Source organism: Marmota monax, unplaced genomic scaffold, assembly GCF_021218885.2.
Source record: "Marmota monax isolate L192 unplaced genomic scaffold, Marmota_monax_Labrador192_F-V1.1 WCK01_AAM20220418_F8-fsc00015, whole genome shotgun sequence".
Classification (NCBI taxonomy): domain Eukaryota; kingdom Metazoa; phylum Chordata; class Mammalia; order Rodentia; family Sciuridae; genus Marmota; species Marmota monax.
This window is the reverse complement of record NW_026692194.1, coordinates 26817271-26840340: the sequence shown is the minus strand read 5'-3', so window position 1 is coordinate 26840340 and position 23070 is coordinate 26817271. Positions and strand designations below refer to the sequence as shown.

At 33.0% G+C, this 23070-nt stretch overlaps 1 protein-coding gene across 2 annotated transcripts in view; it reads right to left on the bottom strand.

Moving 5' to 3' along the window:
- Sos1 (SOS Ras/Rac guanine nucleotide exchange factor 1) overlaps positions 1-23070 on the bottom strand; it is a 116112-nt gene that overhangs the window by 58990 nt on the left and 34052 nt on the right. For both annotated transcript variants that reach the window (XM_046425453.2, XM_046425447.2), the window contains exons 2-5: positions 8164-8289; positions 3420-3551; positions 1399-1563; positions 266-475 (exon numbers count right to left, since the gene is read on the bottom strand). In XM_046425453.2, coding sequence (XP_046281409.1) covers positions 266-475; positions 1399-1563; positions 3420-3551; positions 8164-8289 — 633 coding nt within the window. The remainder of the gene's footprint in view (positions 1-265; positions 476-1398; positions 1564-3419; positions 3552-8163; positions 8290-23070) is intronic.

Sequence of the window (23070 nt, the reverse complement as noted above, 5' to 3'; positions counted from 1 at the left end):
CAAAAATATCTTCTACCTAGACAAGAGGCTTTATTGTTTGGTGTGTATCAAAGATTCTGAATTCATTTTAACTTATATAATCAGTCTGCTTTTTATATTTTCTTTTAATATGTGATATGTGATCTCTTAAAACTTGTAGCATTTTATTTGTGATCATAAATTAAGTCCAACAGCTTAAAAATATTGGCAAATTAGTGTGAACTAGACAAATTCAAATTCAAGGTTGTCATATAATGATAGACATATATATACACAATATACTTACATTAGCTGAAAACAATTTGGAATTGGAGACAAAGGGCTCTCTAAAAACTTTTATAATTAGATTTAGTTCCCTTATATATTGTCGAATTTCTGCCATAAATGCTTTTACCAAATCATAGTAAGTTTGTTCTCCTGAAGTGGAAGGCTCTTCATCAGTTAAAGATAATACATTTATATCTTCTACATCTTGATGAAACATATCCATCAATACCTATATAGTTAGAGATATATAAAGTATAAATGTGAATCTACAGTCAAATTTGAAGGTAAATGCCCTAAAGTTCTGTGAATAAAGTTCTTAAATGACTAAAAAAACAATCTGATATATAACTGCATCTTTATGGATATATTGCTATAACCCCTCAAAACTTCTCTAAAATAGAATTCTACTAATATTACACATGCCTCCTCCAAGTTCTTTATCAACACTAGTAGCTATCTGTCTCTCATGTTAACCTATCACTTCTGGTTTGTTCCCAAATACTACTTCGAATTTCTCTGATTTGGTGTTTTCTGTTCTATACCCTTGCTATTCTCACCTTATTCCATGGCCTCAATCTCTCATATTTGGCTTATTTTCCTACATTTGGTAGGGATGAATCAAAACAAGCCTTGTTTTCTCCAAGAAGTCTACCATTGTTAGTCTTCCTGAAACTTATCTTTCCCTTCTTGTGAACTTCTACAGTGTCATACAGATAAGATTACCTACATTAGAGAGTATCATAATGACCAGATGAGATAAATCATGTATATGCTCAACTTTCAATAAATGTTTGGTCTTAATATTATTGAAACACTGCACAAGTAGTATTTAAAGAAAACTAAGTGTTGAAATAAAACTTTTAGTACTTTCAAATTTTAAAAAACTGTTTTCAAGTAAATCTATAGCCTTTTAAATCTTCCAATTCAAATTAAATTTTAAGAAATTCACTGTAAGATATTATTACTATAATAAACCCTAGTTGCAGCAATATATAAAAATTGCTACATGTTTAAAAACATCTTAATATTATGTATCTAATATATTTCTAGAAAGTGATATCCTAATTCTTGCTACTAGATTTACTAGAAGTATTCCCCAAAATATAGTACACAAGTTTAAGAAATAAAACATACAGAAGCTCAGTTTCCTACCTTATCAGCACACATTGCCACTTTAATATCTTGTTTTGTAATTTCATAATGCCGTATGTTTCTTACATAATTCCCCACCAGCTTTAAAATGTCTGCAGAAATGTATTCTAATACTGCTACTATGTAAACAGAAACCTGATGGTCAATTTTATAACCTAGGACCTCCTGCAAAATTAAAAGAAAAATGTGTTTAGACACCATATACTAAAAATTGAACACACTGATTACAAATTTTTAAAAATCATGCACCTTAGCTTAACTTTGAGGCCTGTGATTATCAATGTTTTATTTTATAATTTAAATGGTCCAATTATGAAAAAATATATGTATTACAACTGAAAAATGTAAACTAAGACAAGGCAAGGCAAAATCATCTTGGTCATGTAAAACACTTAAGAGCATACATTATTAAATATATAATCCCTAACTTAGGAAGCAAAGTTCAAGTTTGGTATATTTTACTCTTCAGTTATGTTCTTCATTACCCAAGTAAGAATACCTGTAAGTAACTACAACAACGGAGTTTTCTCATAATTTTATACAAGAGTAAATACATTATTGGCATCTAGAAATATCATATACCTCTATTTTTTCCTAAGGAACCTAGGCTCCCCCAAATCTTAATGGCACATTTCTCTGGCTGTTCCTATGGAAAAAAAAAAAAAAAGTGCTCTGTCCCACTGCACAACGGTAGTTACTAAGAGCACATTAAATAGTTCTATTATTAGACTTCAAAGAGTATGGTCTTTTATAGGTCTTTTGTTCTCCTTGTGGGAGAGCAAATTCCAAACAATCCAATTAAGGGGGAGAAAAACTTTGAAATAAGTCTACTATAAGTTGTGGGCAGGCTGCATTTACCGTTTGGGATATATAAAAACTATTAAATGTATCATGGTAAAGATTTACCAGTAACTTGAAATAATATCCACAATTAGATTACAAAACTCAAAATTTATGATTATTAACAGTATGTACATATCTCAATTTATTGATTCTTTCTGACTATAAGTCAATGTATGGTTGATGAAAATCTTAAAAAAGGAATTACAAAGAAATATGCAATTATTAATAATTTAGTAATTTTCCATGCACATTTCCTCAGTCAAAACAGTCAATAAGACAAAGGCAGCTATTTCTATTCAGCCACCAAAGACAAAAATGCCATTTGACAGTCTTAAATATTATCAAAGTAGTAAGCCTTACATTTATGTATAATATTAAGAAGATCTATTTAACACTATCACTTTGAGTCTTATGGATTTGAACCAGGGAGTTAGATACTTTCTGTTAGAAAGTTAGATACTTTCTCTCATTACAAACTGGAAATAATGACAATAGTTTTCTTGAGTAATAAAACTCAGAGACAATACAAGTAAGCATTAGCATTTTGCCTGTATTATAGTGTATGCAAAATTATTGATATTTAAAAGTATTAAGGTTTTAATTCTTATACTTTTTTTTTTATAAGTTAGTCAATAGTTTGTTCATTGTATTAAACAGAACAGAAAGAGAATTATTAGGGTTTGTAGCAGTCATTCTTTCCATTAGTTCTGGAGAGATTAAACTGATGTAAACAGCAAGTTGAATTGGCTAGTTTAGGTGATACTCAGCATTTTTTGTTGTTGTTGTTCAAAGATTAGACAGAGTCTTATTGAAGTCTCACACAATTTCCTGTACAAAATATTAATTTCTAAATTATTTATATGGAAACTTAGCTCTAAACAACAAGAAAGGTGGAATTTTATAAATTTTCTTTGCAGTTCTTATAACACCTGGAAACAAAATCCACAATAATAACTTTTCTTAGTCTTTCAATTTGATTGATAATTACTTTAAGGTATGAAATTACCTTAAATCATGTTGTTCAATTTAGACTTATCATAGCATCCCTCCCCATCACATGAATCCCTGGAAGACTTAAAATGAGAGAATTTTACTCTTCAGTTAAACATTCTTAGTGTTTGAAAATGGTGGTTTTTATTTTGCTTTTCAAAGGGAAGAAGGCAGTGTTTCATCTTTACCTTTAATAAAGGATGAATTTTTTCTACTGGGAGAGATAAAGGGTTTCTTCGCTTCCTCTTTTCTATAGCTGATTGAGCATCAGCTATTGCCCATTTATCAATTGGATGAGGGAAACTCTTTTGAACACGTTCCTTAGAAAATAGGAAAATAACAACTAAGCATCAAATAAACCAAACAGTGACCTTCACTTAAAATTTACTTTTAAAATCAAATAATATCAAAGAATTTTCCACATGTTGTGTAATTTATATTACAAACACACTTAAGCTAAGAAAAAAACCATAATTGTCAATATTAGTTTCTTTGTTGACTAAAAAATGGAACATTCTTTCTATTATCTAAGGAAGATAATAATATTCTGAATCCCAACTTAATTGTGATAAAGTTAATTACCAGAATGAGTAGAAGCTGCTTTAAACATAACTTTTATAATTTCAAGCAAGAACAAGACCTAAGCTCAAAAAGCAAATATCTTAAATTAAATTTTCATTTACTTGTCCTTACTTTTCAACACCAATTACAAGCTCAAATAGCATTTTGCAATTGAAGCCTCAAAAATTTTTTTCTTTATCCATCATGTAAAAGTACTCAACCCTCAAATTATTTACAAATCAAAGAAATCAATGATTTACATTGGTATCTACAATTTTAATACATGGCAGTTTATCTTTAGAGTAAGGTCCTCCATAGGTTATTGATTTTTAGCAAAATACTTCAATTTAAGCTAGGCACATGCCTGTAATCCCAGTGGCTCAGGAGACTGAGGCAGAAGAATTTCAAGTTCAAAGCCAGCCTCAGAAACTTAGTGAGGCCCTGTCTCAGAATAAAAAGCAAAAACAGCTAAGGATATGGCTCAATGGTTAAGCACTCCGGGGTTCAATCTCTGAGACAAATGAACAAACAAACTTCAATTTAATTTCCAGCAGTTATTCAGTTACAATTTCACTGAAAATATAAGAACTCAAAATACTATAATGGCTGAATTCCCTTACCTTAAGAGACAATGTGATTCATACTTCACTTTAAACAGAAAGTACTTTCATTCTAGCAAGTTTTTAAAACCCACTTGCAGGATACCATGATTATAACCAGTAGAGGTCACTATTGCACAACTTTTAACATTTTAAATTCCTAGTACTCAACTAGTATTGGTAGTGTGTGAAAACTGCTGGATGAAATGACTATGATTATAAACCTGAAAAAAAGTCTTATCAGTTGCTGTTAAATGGAAAATAAAAGAAAGATTGCCATGTGATAATCTGGGAGGTGGGGAAGGGGCTGGAAGAAATGACAGGACATAAGCAAATCTTTGTTCAAATTCACAGCCAGCCTTAGGCTAAATCAGTTGCTGAATTGCAAAATGATTATTTATATTCTAATTAATGAAATCAGAAATGTATCTAAAGAAATCACTGTAGTTAAAAATGGAGTTAACAAATTTTCCAACTACGTAGTTGAAAACCTGTTTGCCAGGATGCTAGCCTCATGCAGTAAAGGCCATTCAAAGGTTCAAAATTCTGGTGGAGCAAGGGCAGATGATAAAGGAGAGACTAGGGTAGAAAGGAACATGCAAAACAAAAATTACCTCATTTGTATATAATGTGTCAAAATGCATTCTATTTTGTTAAACAAATAAATGATTTCCTTTGTCCAAGTTAATTCTATGGATTTGTTAATCCCAAAATGACAAGATCAGGTTTTTTGTTTTTGTTTTCCATTTTTGTTACTAGGTATTCAACCCGGGGTAGGCAAGTATTCTGCCACTGAGCTACATTCCCAGACCATGGATTTCTATTGAGATGTTTACATTGAAAGGTTTATCCCATGGTTAAACCAACTAGGTGTATCTATGGTAGAAACCTAATAATAGTATGTGACCTTGTGGCTTTCTAACACTTTTTTTAAAAAATTTAATTCAGTGTAAGAAATAAAATGCCCTTACATGTTATACATATTTACTCAACTGAAACAAAGTTTCACAAACAAAATCTGCCCTTTTTATATAAAGTACACTGGTCTTTTCTATTTTTAAAAATGTTGGTTGGGCAATGCTCTAAAGTGATTTTATGACTTATTAATGGGTCATGGGTAGAAAAGCAGTAGAAAACAACAGAAGTTGAACTCCAGCTCGAAATTCTGAATAGATTTAATATTTTTTTTTTGGGGGGGGGGGAGTCACCTTAAATATATTTGAAGAGTTTGCTAAGTTTAGGGACCTTATTACTTTTAATAAGGAAAATGGAAGATTATTTCTTAACAAAAGAATCTAAGACACAATTTGCTAGTTTTGAATGTCTTGTCCCTAACAAATTCATGTTGAAATCTTAATACCCACTGTGGTGGTATTAAAAAGTGGGGCCTTTATAAGGTGACTTGGTTTTAAGGACTCTGTCCTCGTGAATGGAATTAGTTCCTTCATAAAAGAGACTTGAGGAATCCCCCCAGCCCCTGCCCCATTCACCCATTCACCCATGTAAGGACACATATGTAGAAAACAAGACCATATCATCTGGTGCCTTGATTTTGAACTTCTCAACCTCCAGAACTATGAGTAATAAACTTATGCTATTTTTAAAAATAAACAAAATAAGAAAACATATGCTGTTTATAAATTAGCCAGTCTAAGGTATATTGCTACAGCAGCCTCAACATACTGAGACAGCATTTACTCATTTCTCTATCTCATCTCCACATTTTTTTTTTTTTCTTTTTTGGAGTGGTGCTGGAGATCATACCTAGGGCCTTGTGCATGGGAGACAAGCACTTTACCAACTGAGCTACATCCCCAGCCCTCATCTCCACATTCTTTATTCTTATCTAAATACCCTTCCAAGGCTGGTACAGGGTATTATACAATTAATATAAAAAAAATAATCAATCATTTCTATCTATTCTGAGGGTCAGTTTTCCCAAACATAGTATGAGGAGAACAGTAAATAGCCCACAAGGTTATTGTAAGGACAAAAATTTATTTGACAGTACTTTGAAATTATCAAGCCCAATAGATAACTGATTGGTATTTCTATTACTGTTACACTGTTACAAACACTTAAAAAAAAAAAAAACAGAAAAGGAAAGGAAAGGAAAGAAAAGAAAGAAAAGAAAACCATCCCTAGCCCTAAAGCCAACTTGCTGGAATTCCATATGGCTACCTCTATTTTAAAGGCTCAGGCAAAGTATTTAAAAATAATAAGGCAAGGAAAAGGATAAATATCTTTGATGTCTCAGAATCTCTAAGAATATTAAAAATCTATGAAATATCTTTTATTCAATCTTGAATCTACATATTGATTAAATCTATACAAGTGGAAGATTGAGAGACTTTTAGTTACTTCTGAAAACCCACAGAGATTTCCTTCAATACTGGCAAATAATGTATTAGTTTCTATGTTAATTAAAAGGATAAAATTGATAAGTATAAATACAATGTCAACAGACTATCAAATGCCTGGAATGTACATCAGGATAATAAACAAGATAATAAACATAAGGATAATAAACAAGATGAAATTTGTATCTCCATTCTAATACATTAGACATTCGGTTGGAAGCTGCATTTTATAAACACTGTGGGGGAACCTAACTAGAATCCAAAAGAGCAGTTGGAATTGTTAATGAGAAGCAGAGTCAGGGAACCAGTTCTATTTAAGATCCATTTTGTGAACCCCAATGTAAACACTTATCCAAAGCTAATTATAAATAAAAGATATACATAATTTGATTTCATTTCAATAAAAAAGGGTATAAATTTAATGTAAGAAACCTACCCTGGATTCCCTAAAAATTAAAGTGAATTACTACACTGCAGTACACTACCTTCACTATATCCACAACATCTGTAATTCAATGTTCCTTGATACTTTGTCCCAGTTGAAATCTGGATCCCCTAGGAAGATTTCTAGAGCAGGAACTGCCTTAGCCCCACAGCCTGCATGCAAGATTTCATCAACTGCTTCTGAAACATCATTCTTTCACACTCTTGTACCAGCATCCTGTGCAGCTTTATTGCTTACATTAAGGTCACAGAAAATACTCTTCTGACCTTCTCTCTCTCTCTCTTTTTTTTTTGGCGGGGGCAGGAGGGTGAGAGGTTGTACCAGGGATTTAACTCAGGGGCACTCGACCTTTGAGCCATATCCCCAGCCCTATTTTGTATTTCATTTAGAGACAGGGTGTCACTGAGTTGCTTAGGGTCTCACTTTTGTGGAGGGTGGCTGTGAACTCGTTAACCTCCTGCCTCAGCCTCCCAAGCCGTTGGGATTACAGGCGTGCACCACTGTGTGGGGCATGAACTCTTAATTCTTTTAAACAACTCATCTTCACCTTTAGTACAGCCACCACCAAGTGACCATATTCTGTTTTGTAACTATGTTACCATGAAATCGTAAATTCATTCAACTCTGTTTCCAATCTATTCTACTACTCTTGTTCAGATATTTTAGTGTTACCAATTCTCTGAGCTCATTACTGAAACTAATGGAAATGTTTTTGAAATGCTAGCTAGCATCACAAAACTGTTTTAGTTGAAAAGTAAAATATGGAATAGTATCACAGCTAAAATATAAAAGCTATCATATACATATACCCAACACAAAGTTTAAAGATATCCAGTCTTGATTTTCATATATATTGAACGTATATTTTCTGGAATTGAAGAGCACATTCTTTTTGCCTTCACTGATATTACAAAAGGCATACACATTCGATATATCTAAAGTAAATATGAGGCTAATTTTGTCATACCTCTACATCTGAAGCACTTCGGGGCTGAGCTTGGCATAGCATATTTAATAACTGCAAGATTAATTCTTCAACATACTGGAGAGCATCATCATTAGACTCAAGAGTCGGATGAACTTGTCCCTGGACCTATTAAACAAAAAGCAAAGTAATTAAGATGTGGGTTTGGTTTATCTAATTAAAACAAAAGAAAAAAATTATATATATATTCTTTTTAATTTAAATGTGAACTAGCCTACAAAGACAAACTGGATATTACTGACCCAAAAGTCAGGCATGCTCAACCTTCATTCTCCCTAGCCACATTTACCATATATGCCAATAACATGCTTTGGAAATCCTGCTACCTAACTGTATAATATCAATGTTTTTTCTTATACCACAGTTGCAATGAGATGCAGGAATGAGATGAAGGAGAGACTGAGGTGATGATAAAAGATGCTGTTTGTGATTTTTTTTTTTTTTTTTTTTTTTGTCGGAACCAGAGCATTTATTCAACATTCTGCTTGAGCAAAATTGGCCTCCTGTGGGTCTCCGTCCCTTATTTAACTTTATCTTTCCTACTAAACGATAAAATCCAAGAGGAGATATATATTATGTATATATGTGTGTGTGTGTGTGTTTGTGTATGTATAATCACATCTACTAATTTATCTCCAGTATTTAACACTACACAGAGCTCACACAGTACACCTTTGATAAATATTTGTGAACACAGAGTCACCCTCTATCAAAGGACACAAAATGTACACTTTGACAATTTCGGACTTTGTCCATTCCATGTAGGAAGACTGGTGGCCTAATAATCTTCACTTTCTTTTTATAAAGCTTGCATTTTAATAGCTAGTACAAAGGCCGCCTTTTCTTTATCACTCACTGTGAGCCAAAATAAATAAATGGCAAGAAAAAACAGTCCCTGAGATAAATAATACATGTTTTAAGACATGCTTAATACTTCAGAGGGTGGTAGAGGACTTAATAGAAGAAAGTGCACAATACACACTGGTCAAGGGCATTGAAGATGGTCTGCTGTCTGTACTTCATTAGCTGAAAGGATGACAACCATGGGTAAGGGATAATAGTTATAAGAAGTGTACCATATAAAGAATTTTTAAAAACATGTTAAAATATATACATATGCACTGCACATACTTTTTTAAGGCAAATATTTTGTAGGCAAATAGCAATCTAACAATTCAGAATTGCATGAGGGGGTACTATATAGAGAATGAGGTTTTAAACTATTTTTTAAAATATTTTTATAGGTGGAGAAACTGAGCCCCAAAAGACTTAACTGATTTGCTCAAACACTTTTAATCATATTCAATATAACAGCTACCAATCTGATTATAATTTATCCATTTACAAATCTCTCTATCCTATTCGATGACTGAATGGTTACACAGTTAAAATAATGAAGAGCTTGGGATTCAAGATTCTGAGTTCAGTCCTTTTCATTCACCATGACAACACATTCTGACTAATGTGACAGGTACTAAATCTCATAAACTTAGCATGATTGAATTACTCTTTAAAAACAAACAAAAAACACCTGGACCTTGACAAAAGTTTCTTAAAGTACTGGGAATTGAACCCAGAGGTACACTATCACTGAGCTACATGCCCAGTCCTTCCTCAAACTCGTGCTCCTCCTGCCTCAATCTCCTGAGCAGATGGGATAACAGGCATGTGCCACTGTGCTGGACAAACAGAAGTTTTACTCTTATATGTTGAATTGTATGCCCCCAAAGGCCTATACTGTCTTTTCAGATACTCTTTATCTTCATCTAGCTCTAAAGACTAACACCACATGTTGGATTATTTCTATCTGGTGCTTGGTCAGGTTCCTTTCTTTTCTGAAACTCTTTTCTTAATATTAGTGACTCAATCTATTCTAGTTCTCTGATTTCTTTGCTCCTTTTAAAATTTTCTTATAGAGTTCCATATGTTCCTTCACCCCTCAAATGTGGACTCTCATCTATCTGCTCCCTTCTATTCCTTTCCCCAAGTAATCTCATTTACTTCTACATTTTGAACTAATACTATGCACAGATGACTCCATATTTATCCCTAAGTCCTAACTTCCTGATTCTTAAGATCCATACTTCTAAATACATGCTAAATATTTCCACATATTCTACCAACATCTTAAATTTAACATTAAAAGCTTATAAATTCTGAACATTAATATTTGTCAAACATTAAATCTATCAAATTAGGATTATAATTCATACAAGACCAATAAATTGTTTTACTTCCTTAAAAACAAAACTGGAAAACACAGGCAATGGTAATGTTCAAAAGTCAAGCAGAATATTAATTTCTAAAAATCCATAAACTGATCTTTGTTCTTTCAAGGAAAATGCTATTTCTTTAAAGAGCAAACAGAACTAGTATTATATTTCACATATAGAATAAAAACAATAAGACAGCTAAAGTGCCCCATCCCATCTAAATTGGTATTCAGTCATTTAATGGATCAAATGATCCAAACTGTTCAAGACTACACAGAATAGATTACCCTGCCAAATCTTATGACAACCTCTAGAAGTCATCTATAGCTGATCATTTACTGAGGTGTGTGCATGTGTGTGTTTATCAGCAATTACAATAAGCACTTAGAACTGGGTATAAACTAGATGTGGGATTTCCCTCAAATGTAGTTTGCAAAAACATTACCTTTTATATTTAGGTTTATTGACAAAGAAAACTTCATTATAGTTCTTTAAATGTAACTAAAGTAATTTAAGTATAATAAATGCAAATACTTCACTAAAGAACTAATGATAATCACGAATAAGAATTTTATGTGATGATGACAACAATTCTTCTTTTAAGATATAATCACCATGTTCAATTAAAAATGTCACTCTTGAATTTCAAACCTTCATTGGGCCCACTTGGCTTCTACCTTGGCAGTTCATTTTGTCTCTTGTAATTCCTAGCAGACTCTGAAGGAACTTTATTGACTATTATTGCCAGATTTTGTGGAATCAAAAAGCAAAGGGATTTGGTCTATATCAATTCCTAGTTGTTTGATACATAAGTCCTCCAAGTGTATTCAGGAACCCCTTGGATAAACTGTCAGAAAACACTGTGTTGAATTCTGATGAATCTTTAATAGCCTTTTCTAGCTAATGGCTCTCTGAAGAATTAGAAAGGCTTTTAGATTGTATTTTATCATGTCTTAAGCCTAGATCTGCCACTTTATTTATAAATGGAAGAATCTCAAATGAAACTGGTATTCTCAAAACCTTTTCCATACCAAATAATAAAGATTTGATGATTCAAAACTCTTTCACTTTAGGATGGTTTACTCACTCTTTGATGTTTTAGGTGCTCATTTTTCCTAGTTTAAAAATCAAAATTGTTAATAAAGTCAAGAGGCAAATATCAAACAATTCAGAGAACTTATATCTTTCTCAAAAATAAGAATATTTTCTGGGCTAGGAATGTGGCTCAAGCGGTAGCGCGCTTACCTGACATGGGCAGGGTGCTGGGTTCGATCCTCAGCACCACATTAAAAAAAAAATAAAATAAAGATGTTGTGTCCACCGAAAATTTAAAAATAAATATTAAAAAAATTCTCTTTCTTAAAAAAAAAAAAGAATATTTTCTTATTTCTTGGTGTCTGTTAATGTTAATTGGTTCTGATGCCCATGTTTGTTACTATTTATTTCTCTTCCTGAGCTTCTGTTACTTGCCAGAGAAATAAAGATGAATAAAGGATATGAAATCTGTCTTCAAAAAGTCCAGTTAAACCACAGCACAATGTGTTGAGGCAAAAATGGGGTTATGTTTAAGGTACAATGATAACCACCAAATGCTGGGGTGTGGGAGGAGTTTGAGAATTCCCCAGCAGAAAGATGCACTTTGAATAGGGGCATAAAGGATAAAGACGGTGTAGTAACAGCTAATAGAGAGGAAGATAATTTAATAAAAGGGCTAGCACATAAAAAGGCAAAGACGCTGAAAACAAAATGGTATGTTGGAGAAATTTAACTGGGCAAAACAGTACATGTGGGAAAAGCAGAGACTGTAGAGACCAGGCTTGTATATCATGCTAAGGAGTTGGGAAGAGATTAGAGAAGCTTTAAACTAGAATAATAATTGAAAGTTTTAAACTAGAAATTGATGCAATTAGATCTATTTGCTGAAATCAAACCATGTCAGTGAAGGCTGGGTTAAAGCACAGATGAGATTGAAGCAAAACTACTTGGAATGATGCCCAAGCCTCCATAAGGAGAACAAAGACCAAAGAACAAAGTAAGAGGTGGAAAAGAAGGGAGAGTTAAGGTAGAATATTATGGGGGCCTGAAGACAGAAATGAGAGAAAACCACTTATTTAATCAGGACAGGAAATACTAGAAAGTAATACTTTGCAGAAAAGATAAGAAATTCAAAGTCTGACATTTGAATTTAATGTTCTTATACTACATCTAGTGAATGATAGCATTTTTTTTCGTAAATTTTTTATTTTGGTTGTGAATTATTTGCCATAGTAAATTTCAAATTCTCAAGTAGCAAAAACAACATAATTGTCAGTGCTTTGGTAGAAATAAACTTACTTAATTACCTATAAGCTAATGTAACTACAAAAAGAGGGGCCACGCATTAAAGTGCACACCTTAATCACAAGTTTCAGGCTAGCCTAACAATTTAGTGAAACCCTAAGCAATACAGCTAGAGGGTTAGGAATGTAGCTCGGTGGTAAAGTGCCCCGGGTTTAATCCCCAGTACAAAAACATAAATTGATTGAAATAAGTAAAAATTGTTTTAAGAGTACCTATCACATTCTTAGCTGTGAGCAAAATATAAATAAAAAATGCGGCACACTGTCCAAGAAGCTTTGGACTACATATGTTAAAAAAAAACCATATTCATAAAATGATGAAAACAACTTCATGAAATTTTTGAGAAAAGAATGATAAGAGTTAACATATAGCAATAAACTTTATAAGAAATGTGATTACTAAAAAATCCTACCCCATATTATCTTAAGAAATTTTTAATTAAAGTAGGATTAATGCACAGTAAATATTTAAAAATATATACACAGAGATTTAAGTGTAGAGCATTTATGCAAGGAACCTTGGAAGCTCTCAAAGATGAACAGAATCTAACACATGAACACACAAATATCATGAAAGAGATTCTTGGCAGCAAAAGATGGGCTAATTTAAAACCAAATCAATTGTAGTTGATTGAAATACAATGAAATTATACAAACTGGTACGGTCAAATGATAATTTAAAACAAAAACTCATTAAATAGCACTGGATATAACTTGGACACTGATTCTAGAATAATTAAATATGTATCATTCTCTTCCTATGCAAGCTATAATTAGAGATAATCAAATAGCCCAAGTTGATAAGGAATTCTTCCTTATAGAAGGATTCTAGATAATACAGAGAGAGTACAGTAACAAAATCCACAATTTGTAACCTGAACCACATAAATTCAGATATCAATCATCAATAAATGAAACTATTATGTGAAGAGTCAATCGTTATAAAGGAGGACTCAGGCTGCCACCTCCTGAAACCCCTAATTTTAGTTACCATAACAAAATTGGGAACAGAATTGATACTGTGAAGTAATGGCACCACCTGTAAAGTACTGCTGCCAAAACAGCTGAATAAATACAATCCAGCATCTAAAGCTTCTATTTAGAGAAACTATAGATATAAGGACAACTGAGATATCATGAGAAAACAGAAAACTTCAGTTTCTACAAGTCAGTTGAGCAAAGAAGGTCTATAGCTAAAAGAAATTTAAGAGACATAACTCATAACCTTGTTTGGCTCCTGAGTCCAATAAACCAACTGCAAAAATGACAATTCCAAGATAACTGAAGAAACCTGAATTTCAAATGGTATTAGTAGATGCCACAATAAATTATTATTAATTTGGATAGCTATGATAATAGTATTGAAGCTGTGCAAGAAAAAGATGCATATTGAAGTGTGCAAGGAGAACAGTGTCTGAGATTTGTTTTAAAGTACTTCAGGCGAAGAAAAAGGAGAGTAAATGAAGCAGATGTGGCAAAATCTAGATAACTCTTGGATGTATTAGTGATAGGCACATAGATTCATTATTCTACTTTACAGTATGTTTTAAAGTTTTCAATAAAACTCTGGAGTGGGTTATGAAAATACTGCATATCACCTAGGGAGCATATCAACAATACAAATCCACTCTATTCTAACAATTCCCTTTGAGAAGTTTGGGGATGGGTCCCAGGATCTGCACATTTAACCATTCATTCTTAAACATTCTTAAAAGTGGTTCTGAGATCACACTTTGAGAAACACTAACACAGAGGAAACTCCTAAGTCCTAAATGTATCTGGATAAGTTAGGGGATGATTCCCAGGAGATTCTTATCTTGAGCTGAATTCTGAAGAATAAATGGAAATTTGCGAGGTGAATCAAATGAGGAGGAAAATCCAGAAGGAATACATGGATAATAAACACACAGAGATCTGAGAGTACCCACTGTAGTTGAGAATTGCAAGGCAGTGTGTATGGTTAGAATGGAAGGAAGCACGAACAAAGAACGGATAGCACGAGATGACATGGGTAAGAGGCAGAACATAAAGGATTCTGTATTGCATGCTAAGAAATTAGACTACATTTAAAATATTGATGCTAAGGCATCTTTTATTATACATTGTAAGCAGTTCAATTATAGAACTCTGAAAACATAAACCACCCATATTTTTCAGGATAATCTTTTGTCTTAAAAAGGGTCTTGTTACAAAGGGGAATGAAGGGGAAGAGGGAGGATGGGAACAGAAAAGACAGTAGAATGAACTGGATATAACTTTCCTGTGTTCCTATATGAATACACAACCAGTGAAACTCCACATCATGTACAACTGCAAGAATGGGATCCTAATTAGAATAAGTTATACTCCATGTATGTATGTCATGTATATCTAAAAAAATTTAATTAAATAAAGAGTCTTATTAGTTTTTAATTCATAAAAGTACACAAATGTAAGATTACTTTTCAACGACACTGTCTACTACCTAAAACTGGGCATTAAAATATGTACTAAAATCAAATATACTTAAGTTAAATGGACAAAAACTGAACAGTATGCTCATGTGATACCATTATGTACATACAGTAGGTATATATGTACATGTATTTCTTACTTCTGTCCACTGAGATGGCCTAAAAAACACTGATACCTCTGTTATAATGAGCATACTCAGAGAGCCCAGATCTTGGTTTCTAACGACATTCTTCAATAAGAGAAACCGGAGTTCCATGGAAATTAGATGATCCTAGGTTTGGGGAAAAGAATATACAAGTGAGTTTAGAGTAGCATTAATAGAGAAGTGATAAAACAAAGAATGAGAGTATGTCAAAAACACATAGTGGGCAGGGAGAAGAAAGAAAGAAGGGGGGAAAAGACACTGGAACAAATATGAAAAAGTTCCAGTGGTCAAAACTGAAATAATTTGAGGAACAAAATAAGTAATGTAGTACTGGATTATAACCATATCTATATTTCCTAAATAAAAGATATATTTCATGTATACACAAATACATGAAAAGAAGCAAACATAAAATAATAAATTTATATATTTATACAAACAATTATAAATATACATTCATAAACATTTTATATATAAAAGTCATCCTCCTCAAACTTTTCCACATTCTCTGGAAGCAAGCTGGTGGGAGAGTTAGTTAATGGACCATAGGTGAAAGGGGTAACATCTACATAACTCAGTGACCAAGGTTAAAGAGAGAAGTTGGGTTGATAGCATATACCTTGATATACCATGATGAAAAACAGAACTCTACCTCTGTATTCTTCTTGCAAAAAATCCATGATTTCAGTATAACCCTGAGGAAAATACTGAACAAAACCAAATTGATAGACATTCTGTAAAAAACTTAACTAGTGCTTCCAAAGGTCAGCAAGGACAAAGACAATCTGAGAACCCAGAATTAGGGAGTTCAGATGAGAAAAAGTAATGTGGTATCCCTGATGAGATCCTGAAGCAGAAAAAGGCACTGGGGGAAAAACTAGAAAATCTGGCCAAGTTTAGTAAATAATAATACACTAATGTTGACTTCTTAGTTGTGACAAATGTACAATGGGGTGAAGGACATAGAGGAGTTCTCTGTACTATCTGTAAAAGTATTCTAAAATTAAAAATAATCTTTAGAAATATGAAACTTGGAGTATGTGCTTAGCACACACACAGGTACCTGGGCTCTATTCCTAGCACAATGATAATAATAATAATGATAATAATAATTATAAAGATAATATGGATTGCAGCCAAAGCAGTACTTAGAAGAAAACTTAGGGTCTTAAAGATTTATATCAGAGGGCTGGGGCTGTAGCTCTGTGGCAGAGAGCTTACGTAGCATGTGTGAGATGCAGGGTTCGATATTTAGCACTGCATTAAAATAAACAAATAAAATAAAGGCATGCTGTCCATGTACAACTACAAATTTTTTTTAAATAAAAGATGTGTATCAGAAAAAAAGAACAGATGAAAATTCAAGGTTAAACATCTAAACTAAGAAATTGGATGGGGGAAGGGATTAAAACACATCCTAAAGAAGAAATAAAGGGTTGGGCTGGGGATGTGGCTCAAGCGGTAGCGCGCTCGCCTGGCATGTGTGCGGCCCGGGTTCGATCCTCAGCACCACATACAAAACAGAGATGTTGTGTCCGCTGATAACTAAAAAATAAATATTAAAAAAAAAAGAAGAAATAAAGGAAAGCAAAAGTTAATAAATAAAAAATAAAGTCAAAACTTTGAAAAACACTAATAGAAAAACTTCTAGGAGACTAAACAAGAAAAAGAGAACGCACAAAAAATATTATAGTTTTTAAAAAGGAGGACATAACTACAGATACGGCAGACTTTAAAAAAGTATGAGAAAATTATGAAAAACTTTAAGGCAAATTTTGAAGCTGTAGGCTAAGTGAATTAACTCCTAAAAAATATAAATTACCAAAACTGACTCAAAAATATTTCTGGTGGTTCTCAATCATTAAAGAAATTGTATCAAAAGCTTGAAACTTCCCATATGCAAAATAATTTTATCTTTCTAGGAATAGAAAATTCCAACCATATATCATGTGTTGTGTATAACTGACAGTAGTCCAGAGTAAGAAAAGAAAAAAGGAAAGTAAAATTACTCATAGGCCAATTCCTAAATTTGATGAAGAATATAAACAAAAATGCTACAGAAAATATCCAGTCCTATACCAAAAGAACTACCTGGGAAAACCAAGGAAAATAAAAGGATGCCTGTTATCATAGATGTCTATTCAAGACGGGTGCTGGAGATGCAAATAAAACAATAAAGGATTGGAAAGAAAAGAACAAAACTGCTACTATTTGCAGGGACTATAATTGCCCTCACTGAAAAACCTAAAAGAATCTACATAAAAATTACTGGAATTAATAGGTCCGTTTAGAATTACTGAAACGATCTACATAAGATAGTTGCATTACTATGTAAGCAATGAATAAAAAATAAAATCTGTGTGTGTGTGTGCATGTATGTGGATGCATTTTTCCCCCAAGTCTTCCAAAGTGAGTACATATTAATTTTACATGTATTTTTAAACTGTTTTTTTAAGCAAGGAGCTGTAACAACACACAAAACAACATTTTCACTACAAAATTTTACTAGTCAAATGTAAATATCTTTCACTTTCTCTTTTTTTAAGCATAGTCTTTAACACAAGAAAATAATCTTATAAAATACATACAAAACGCTTCAGGGAGGAGAAATTATAAAAATTTAATGAATGACATTTTTAACCTTGGGAAATATATAAAATTTTTTATAATATTTTTTTAGTTGTTAATGGACTTTTATTTTATTTTCTTATTAATATGTGGTGCTGGGAATCGAACTCAGTGCCTCACACGTACGAGGCAAGTGCTCTACCACTGAGCTACAATTCCAGCCCCTATATATAATTTTTTAATGACTAAAAGAAAATAAATTAAAAGGCCTACATTGGTTATTATGAGTCATTTTTTAATCATCTTCACTAAACTTTTGTCTGATTACCAAATACTCTGTAATGGACATTCATTTTTTTAAAATTTGTTCTTTTTAGATGTACATGACAGTAGAATGTATTTTGACACATTATACATCTGGCATATAACTTATTCTAATTAGGATCCCATTTTTTTTTCTTGATGCTGGGAATAGAACCCAGAGCCTTATGCATGCAAGGCAAGCACTCTACCAACTGAGCTAAATATGACCAGCCCCTAGGATCCCGTTCTTGAGGTTTACATGATGTGGAGTTTGACTGGTTGTATATTCATATATGAACATAGGAAAGTATGTCCAATTCATTCTACTGTCTTTCCTATTCCCATTCCCCCTCCCTTCCCTTCATTCCCTTTGTCTAATCTAATGAACTTCTATTCTGCCCCCACACATACTCCCCTTATTGTGTATTAGTATCCACATATCACAGAGAGTATTCAGCTTTGGTTTTGGGGGATTGGCTATTTGACTAAGCATGATAGCTTCCGATGCATCCATTTACTGGCAAATACCATAATTTCATTTTTCTTTATGGCTGAGTGATATTCCATAGGGTATATATACCACATTTTCTTTATCCAACGTATGATAAATAAAAGGCCTTAAATAGCTGGCCACAGTGGTGTACACCAGTAATCCCAGCAACTTGGTAGGCTGAGGCAAGAGGATCACAAGTTCAAAGCCAGCCTCAGCAAAAAGTGAGGCGCTAAGCAACTCAGTAAGACCCTGTCTCTAAATAAAATACAAAACAGGTCTGGGATATGGCTCAGTGGTCCAGTGCCCCTGAGTTCAATCCCTGGTACCCCCCCACACACAAAAAAGGCCTTAAATGGTATGATATACAATATCATAATGAAGTCAATTTTCCCATAATCTAAACATCAAAGAGTTATTAAAATTGAAACAATATTTTTCAGAAAAATTGAAATACAGATCCTACATTTACTTAAGAGAGTCAAAAATAACTAAGGCACTCCGGCACTCCTAAAGAAAAATCAGACAAAAAATTATTCCTGTTGAGTGATGTGGCACATACCTGTAATCCTAGCTACTCAGGAGGCTAAGCCGGAAGAATCACAGGTTCAAGGCCAGCCTCAGCTAAATTAGTGAGGCCCTGTCTCAAAATAAATAAATAAATGAAAAGAGGTCTGAGGTTGTAGCTCAGAGGTAGAATACTTGCTGTAAGGCACTGGGTTTCATTCTTAGCACTGAATATAAATAAATAAAATAAAAGTCCACTGACAACTAAAAAAAAAATATGTTGGAGAAAAAAAGAGCTGAGGAGACTCTCTCTAAATAAAGTACAAAATAGGGCTGGGGATGTGGCTCAGTGGTCGAGTGCCCCTGAGTTCAATCCCTTGTACCAAAGGGGGGAAAAAACTGAAAACAAATAAATTACATCATCATGATAAACAAAAGATCTAAAACCCTTTAGTAAGGATATCTTCATAACTTGAGGTACAAAAGAGTTTTAAATGACCAAAAAAGCATGAAATAAAAAAACATAAAATTTCGTTAAATTAAGAACTACTACTTCTTCAAAATATCACAAAAAGTGCAAAGATAAGTAAAAAGAAATTAAACACATATAACCTGGAAAGGAAAAATAGGATAAAGAACCCAAAGTATTAGTAAAAACAAATACCTCAATATTTTTATCTATTTTTTATATTTTTTAGTTGTAGATGGACACACAATACCTTTATTTTATTTGTTTTTATTTTTATGTAATGCCAGGGATTGAACCCAATGCCTTACATATGCTAGGCAAGTTCTCCACCACTGAGCCACAACCCCAGCCCCTAAATACCTCAATTTTTTATAAAGGGCAGAAGTCATGTTCACACAACTGCCCCATAAATATTACCAAAGTCCTCACCTTCAATCACATTAATTACATTGTACTCAAGTCAGTACAAATAAAAACTACAAGATATTGTTTTAGGGCTGGGGCTGGGGCTCAGCAGTAGTGCCTGGCATGTGTGAGGAACTGGATTCAATTCTCAGCACCACGTATAAATAAATAAAGGTCTATCAACAACTGAAAAAAAAAAGATATTATTTTATACCTATTTTGACAAAAATAAATCAAGTGATATTTGAGAATATTAAGTGTCTGTAAAGATACAAAGAAATGAGAATTTTCATCCATGACTGGTAGGAACATAAAATAACATAATCTCTTTGGATAAAAGTTTGGGTTACTAGTAAAGTTGAACACATAACACACACACACACACACACACACACACCCAGCAATTCCATTTCCAAATACATTATAGAAGAACTTACCCATGTACAACAGATGAGCAAGCACAAAAGATAGTAATAGCAATGTTTGAAAAGCAAAACTTGGAACTGACCCAAATGTCCACCAACACTTCAACAATGGATTAATACATTGTAGTCAATTAATAAAATGAAATATTAGCAGTGAAAATGAAAGACCTATAAGCTGAACATAACATAAATAAACCTCAAAAATATAATATTGAACAAAAATAAGTCACCAAACAATATAAATAATTATTCCATTTATATTCAATAAATTTAGAAAAAAAGATAAAACCAAACTATTCATTATTTAGGAATTTATACATGTGATGAAACTACAGGGGGGAAAAAAAAAGCACTGATTAACCCAAAATTCTAAGTTGTTACCTCCAGGGGATGGGAGAAAAGATGGTTTCTAACTGGTTAGTTAGAAAAACATCAGGGACTTTTAAGTATTAGGGAAATATTTTATTTCTCAAACTGTGTGTTAGGTACATAGATAATCATTTATTATTATTGAAGCCAAACATACATATGCTATGTGCACTGTTTTAAATGTGCAATATACAAAACACCAAAATATTAAGAGAATACTATGAATAATGCATATTTTTAAAAACATTACTTTTCTAGTTTTGAAAGTTTTAAGTATTTTCTCCAATGTAAGGAGGATGTATTACAAAAATGCCTTGAAAATACAATGTATTATAACTGCCCCATTAATTTTAAACAGTTGAAAAAACTGAGAAAACAGACTACTAAGAGCAATGAGCATTGACTATTCAAGCACAGCTGCCTGGTTTCTTTATCCATAAGTAGCTTATTAAATACTATTAGTCTTGTCATATTTTAAATACAAGCTTCTGCCAATGAGTATTATAATGAAATTCTTGACTCTATATTCATGTATAAACATGTTGAAGAGACATGTCCCCAAAACTGAGTTTGAAATTTTCACCCAGAAGCATCCTATTTCTAATGTTAATGCTTGTTAGGAAGCAAAGTTAACTTGTTTTGATTTGATTAAGATCCTGAACACAACTTTCACACTGCCATACCTTCTCATGCTTGTCCTCTCTGCCTTTGTCCTTCCCCCTCATGTCTGCCAACTGAAATCCTAATGATCATTTTAAGATATTACACATCAACAATTCACTCCATCACCCAGGTACTCACACGTGCTAGAAAAGCATTCTACCACTGAGCTACACCCCTAGTCCTGTTTTTTTTTTTTTTTTTTTTTTTTTTGGTAATAGTTGAACACTGTTTACCTAAAGGAAAGGAAAAAGGTCTGTGGAGACAGGAACTGTTCCTTTTCCACAAATTTTTGTCCATGCTGCATATATACTGGCATCTAATGGATCTTTTATTACTTGGTTTTATTTCTAATAAAAGGGCTGGAATTAGTTCATGTTCCTACCAATCAGAGGGAAAACCCTCTCAACACATGAGAAATCAAGTAAAGATCTCAGGAAAACACTGCTTTAATATAAGACTAAAGATGTTTTGGACAAGCTCTAACAAAACTTAAAACAAGCCTCAAAGGGTTCAGATTTATCCCAAGTAATTTAACTACTTACCAGAACAAAGTACAACACTATTTACAGAATTATAACAAAATCCATCACCCAAGAATATAAAATTCAGTTTCCAACAATCAAAAACTACCAGGCACATGAAAGGCAGGAAAATACAACCCAAAGAAGAAAAGTAAGTAACTAAAAAAGACCTAGAAAAGATAAGATACTTTGAACTAAGCAAAGACATTAAAATGCATCGCATAGATATGCTTTGTATTTATATGCTTGAGTATATATATATAAAATTAAAGATAGAATGGATTGAGTTAACAGCAGAAAAGATAGGTGAATTTGGAGACAAAGCAGTATCAACTATCCAAAATGAAACACAGACAGGAAAAGGACTCAAAAAGTAAAAAGGGTCTCAGTGACCTGCAGCTCAACATTAAGCAGTCTATCATATATGTAATTAGAACCCCAAGGAGGGAAGGGATAGGAAAGTAAACTTAAGAAGGAATCGGCATAATTTTGGAGAACCATGTGTGAGTTCCTGCCACTCCCTATCACTTTGACAAGAACTGCATTACAGTAGTTGTCTATGTTTTAATAAGATACTACAAAGATGGTTTGCTTGATCCATTCATGTTTCTAGTTTTTCCTCTGTGAATAAAATCTTGACTGCTATTTAAGTAAAAGCCAGGTTTGTATCATATCTATACTTCATTAAAATGCAAGGTCATGCTGGATGCAGTGGTGCTGCCTATAATTCCAGTTACTCAGATGCTAAGGCAGAGGTTCTCAAAGTTTGAGGCCAGGCTTGACAACTTACTGAGATTGTCTCAAAAGAAAAAATAAAAGGGTTGGAATTCGACTCAGTGGTAGAGAGCACCTGGGTTCACTCCCAATCTCTCTCTCTCTCTCTCTCTCTCACACACACACACACACACACACACACACACACACACAGCCATGTTACCTGTTTAGCTCACTCCTTACACCCTTTTCAGAAGACACAGTCCCTAACTACATTAGGAAAAGCACAAGGAGGAAGAGTTCT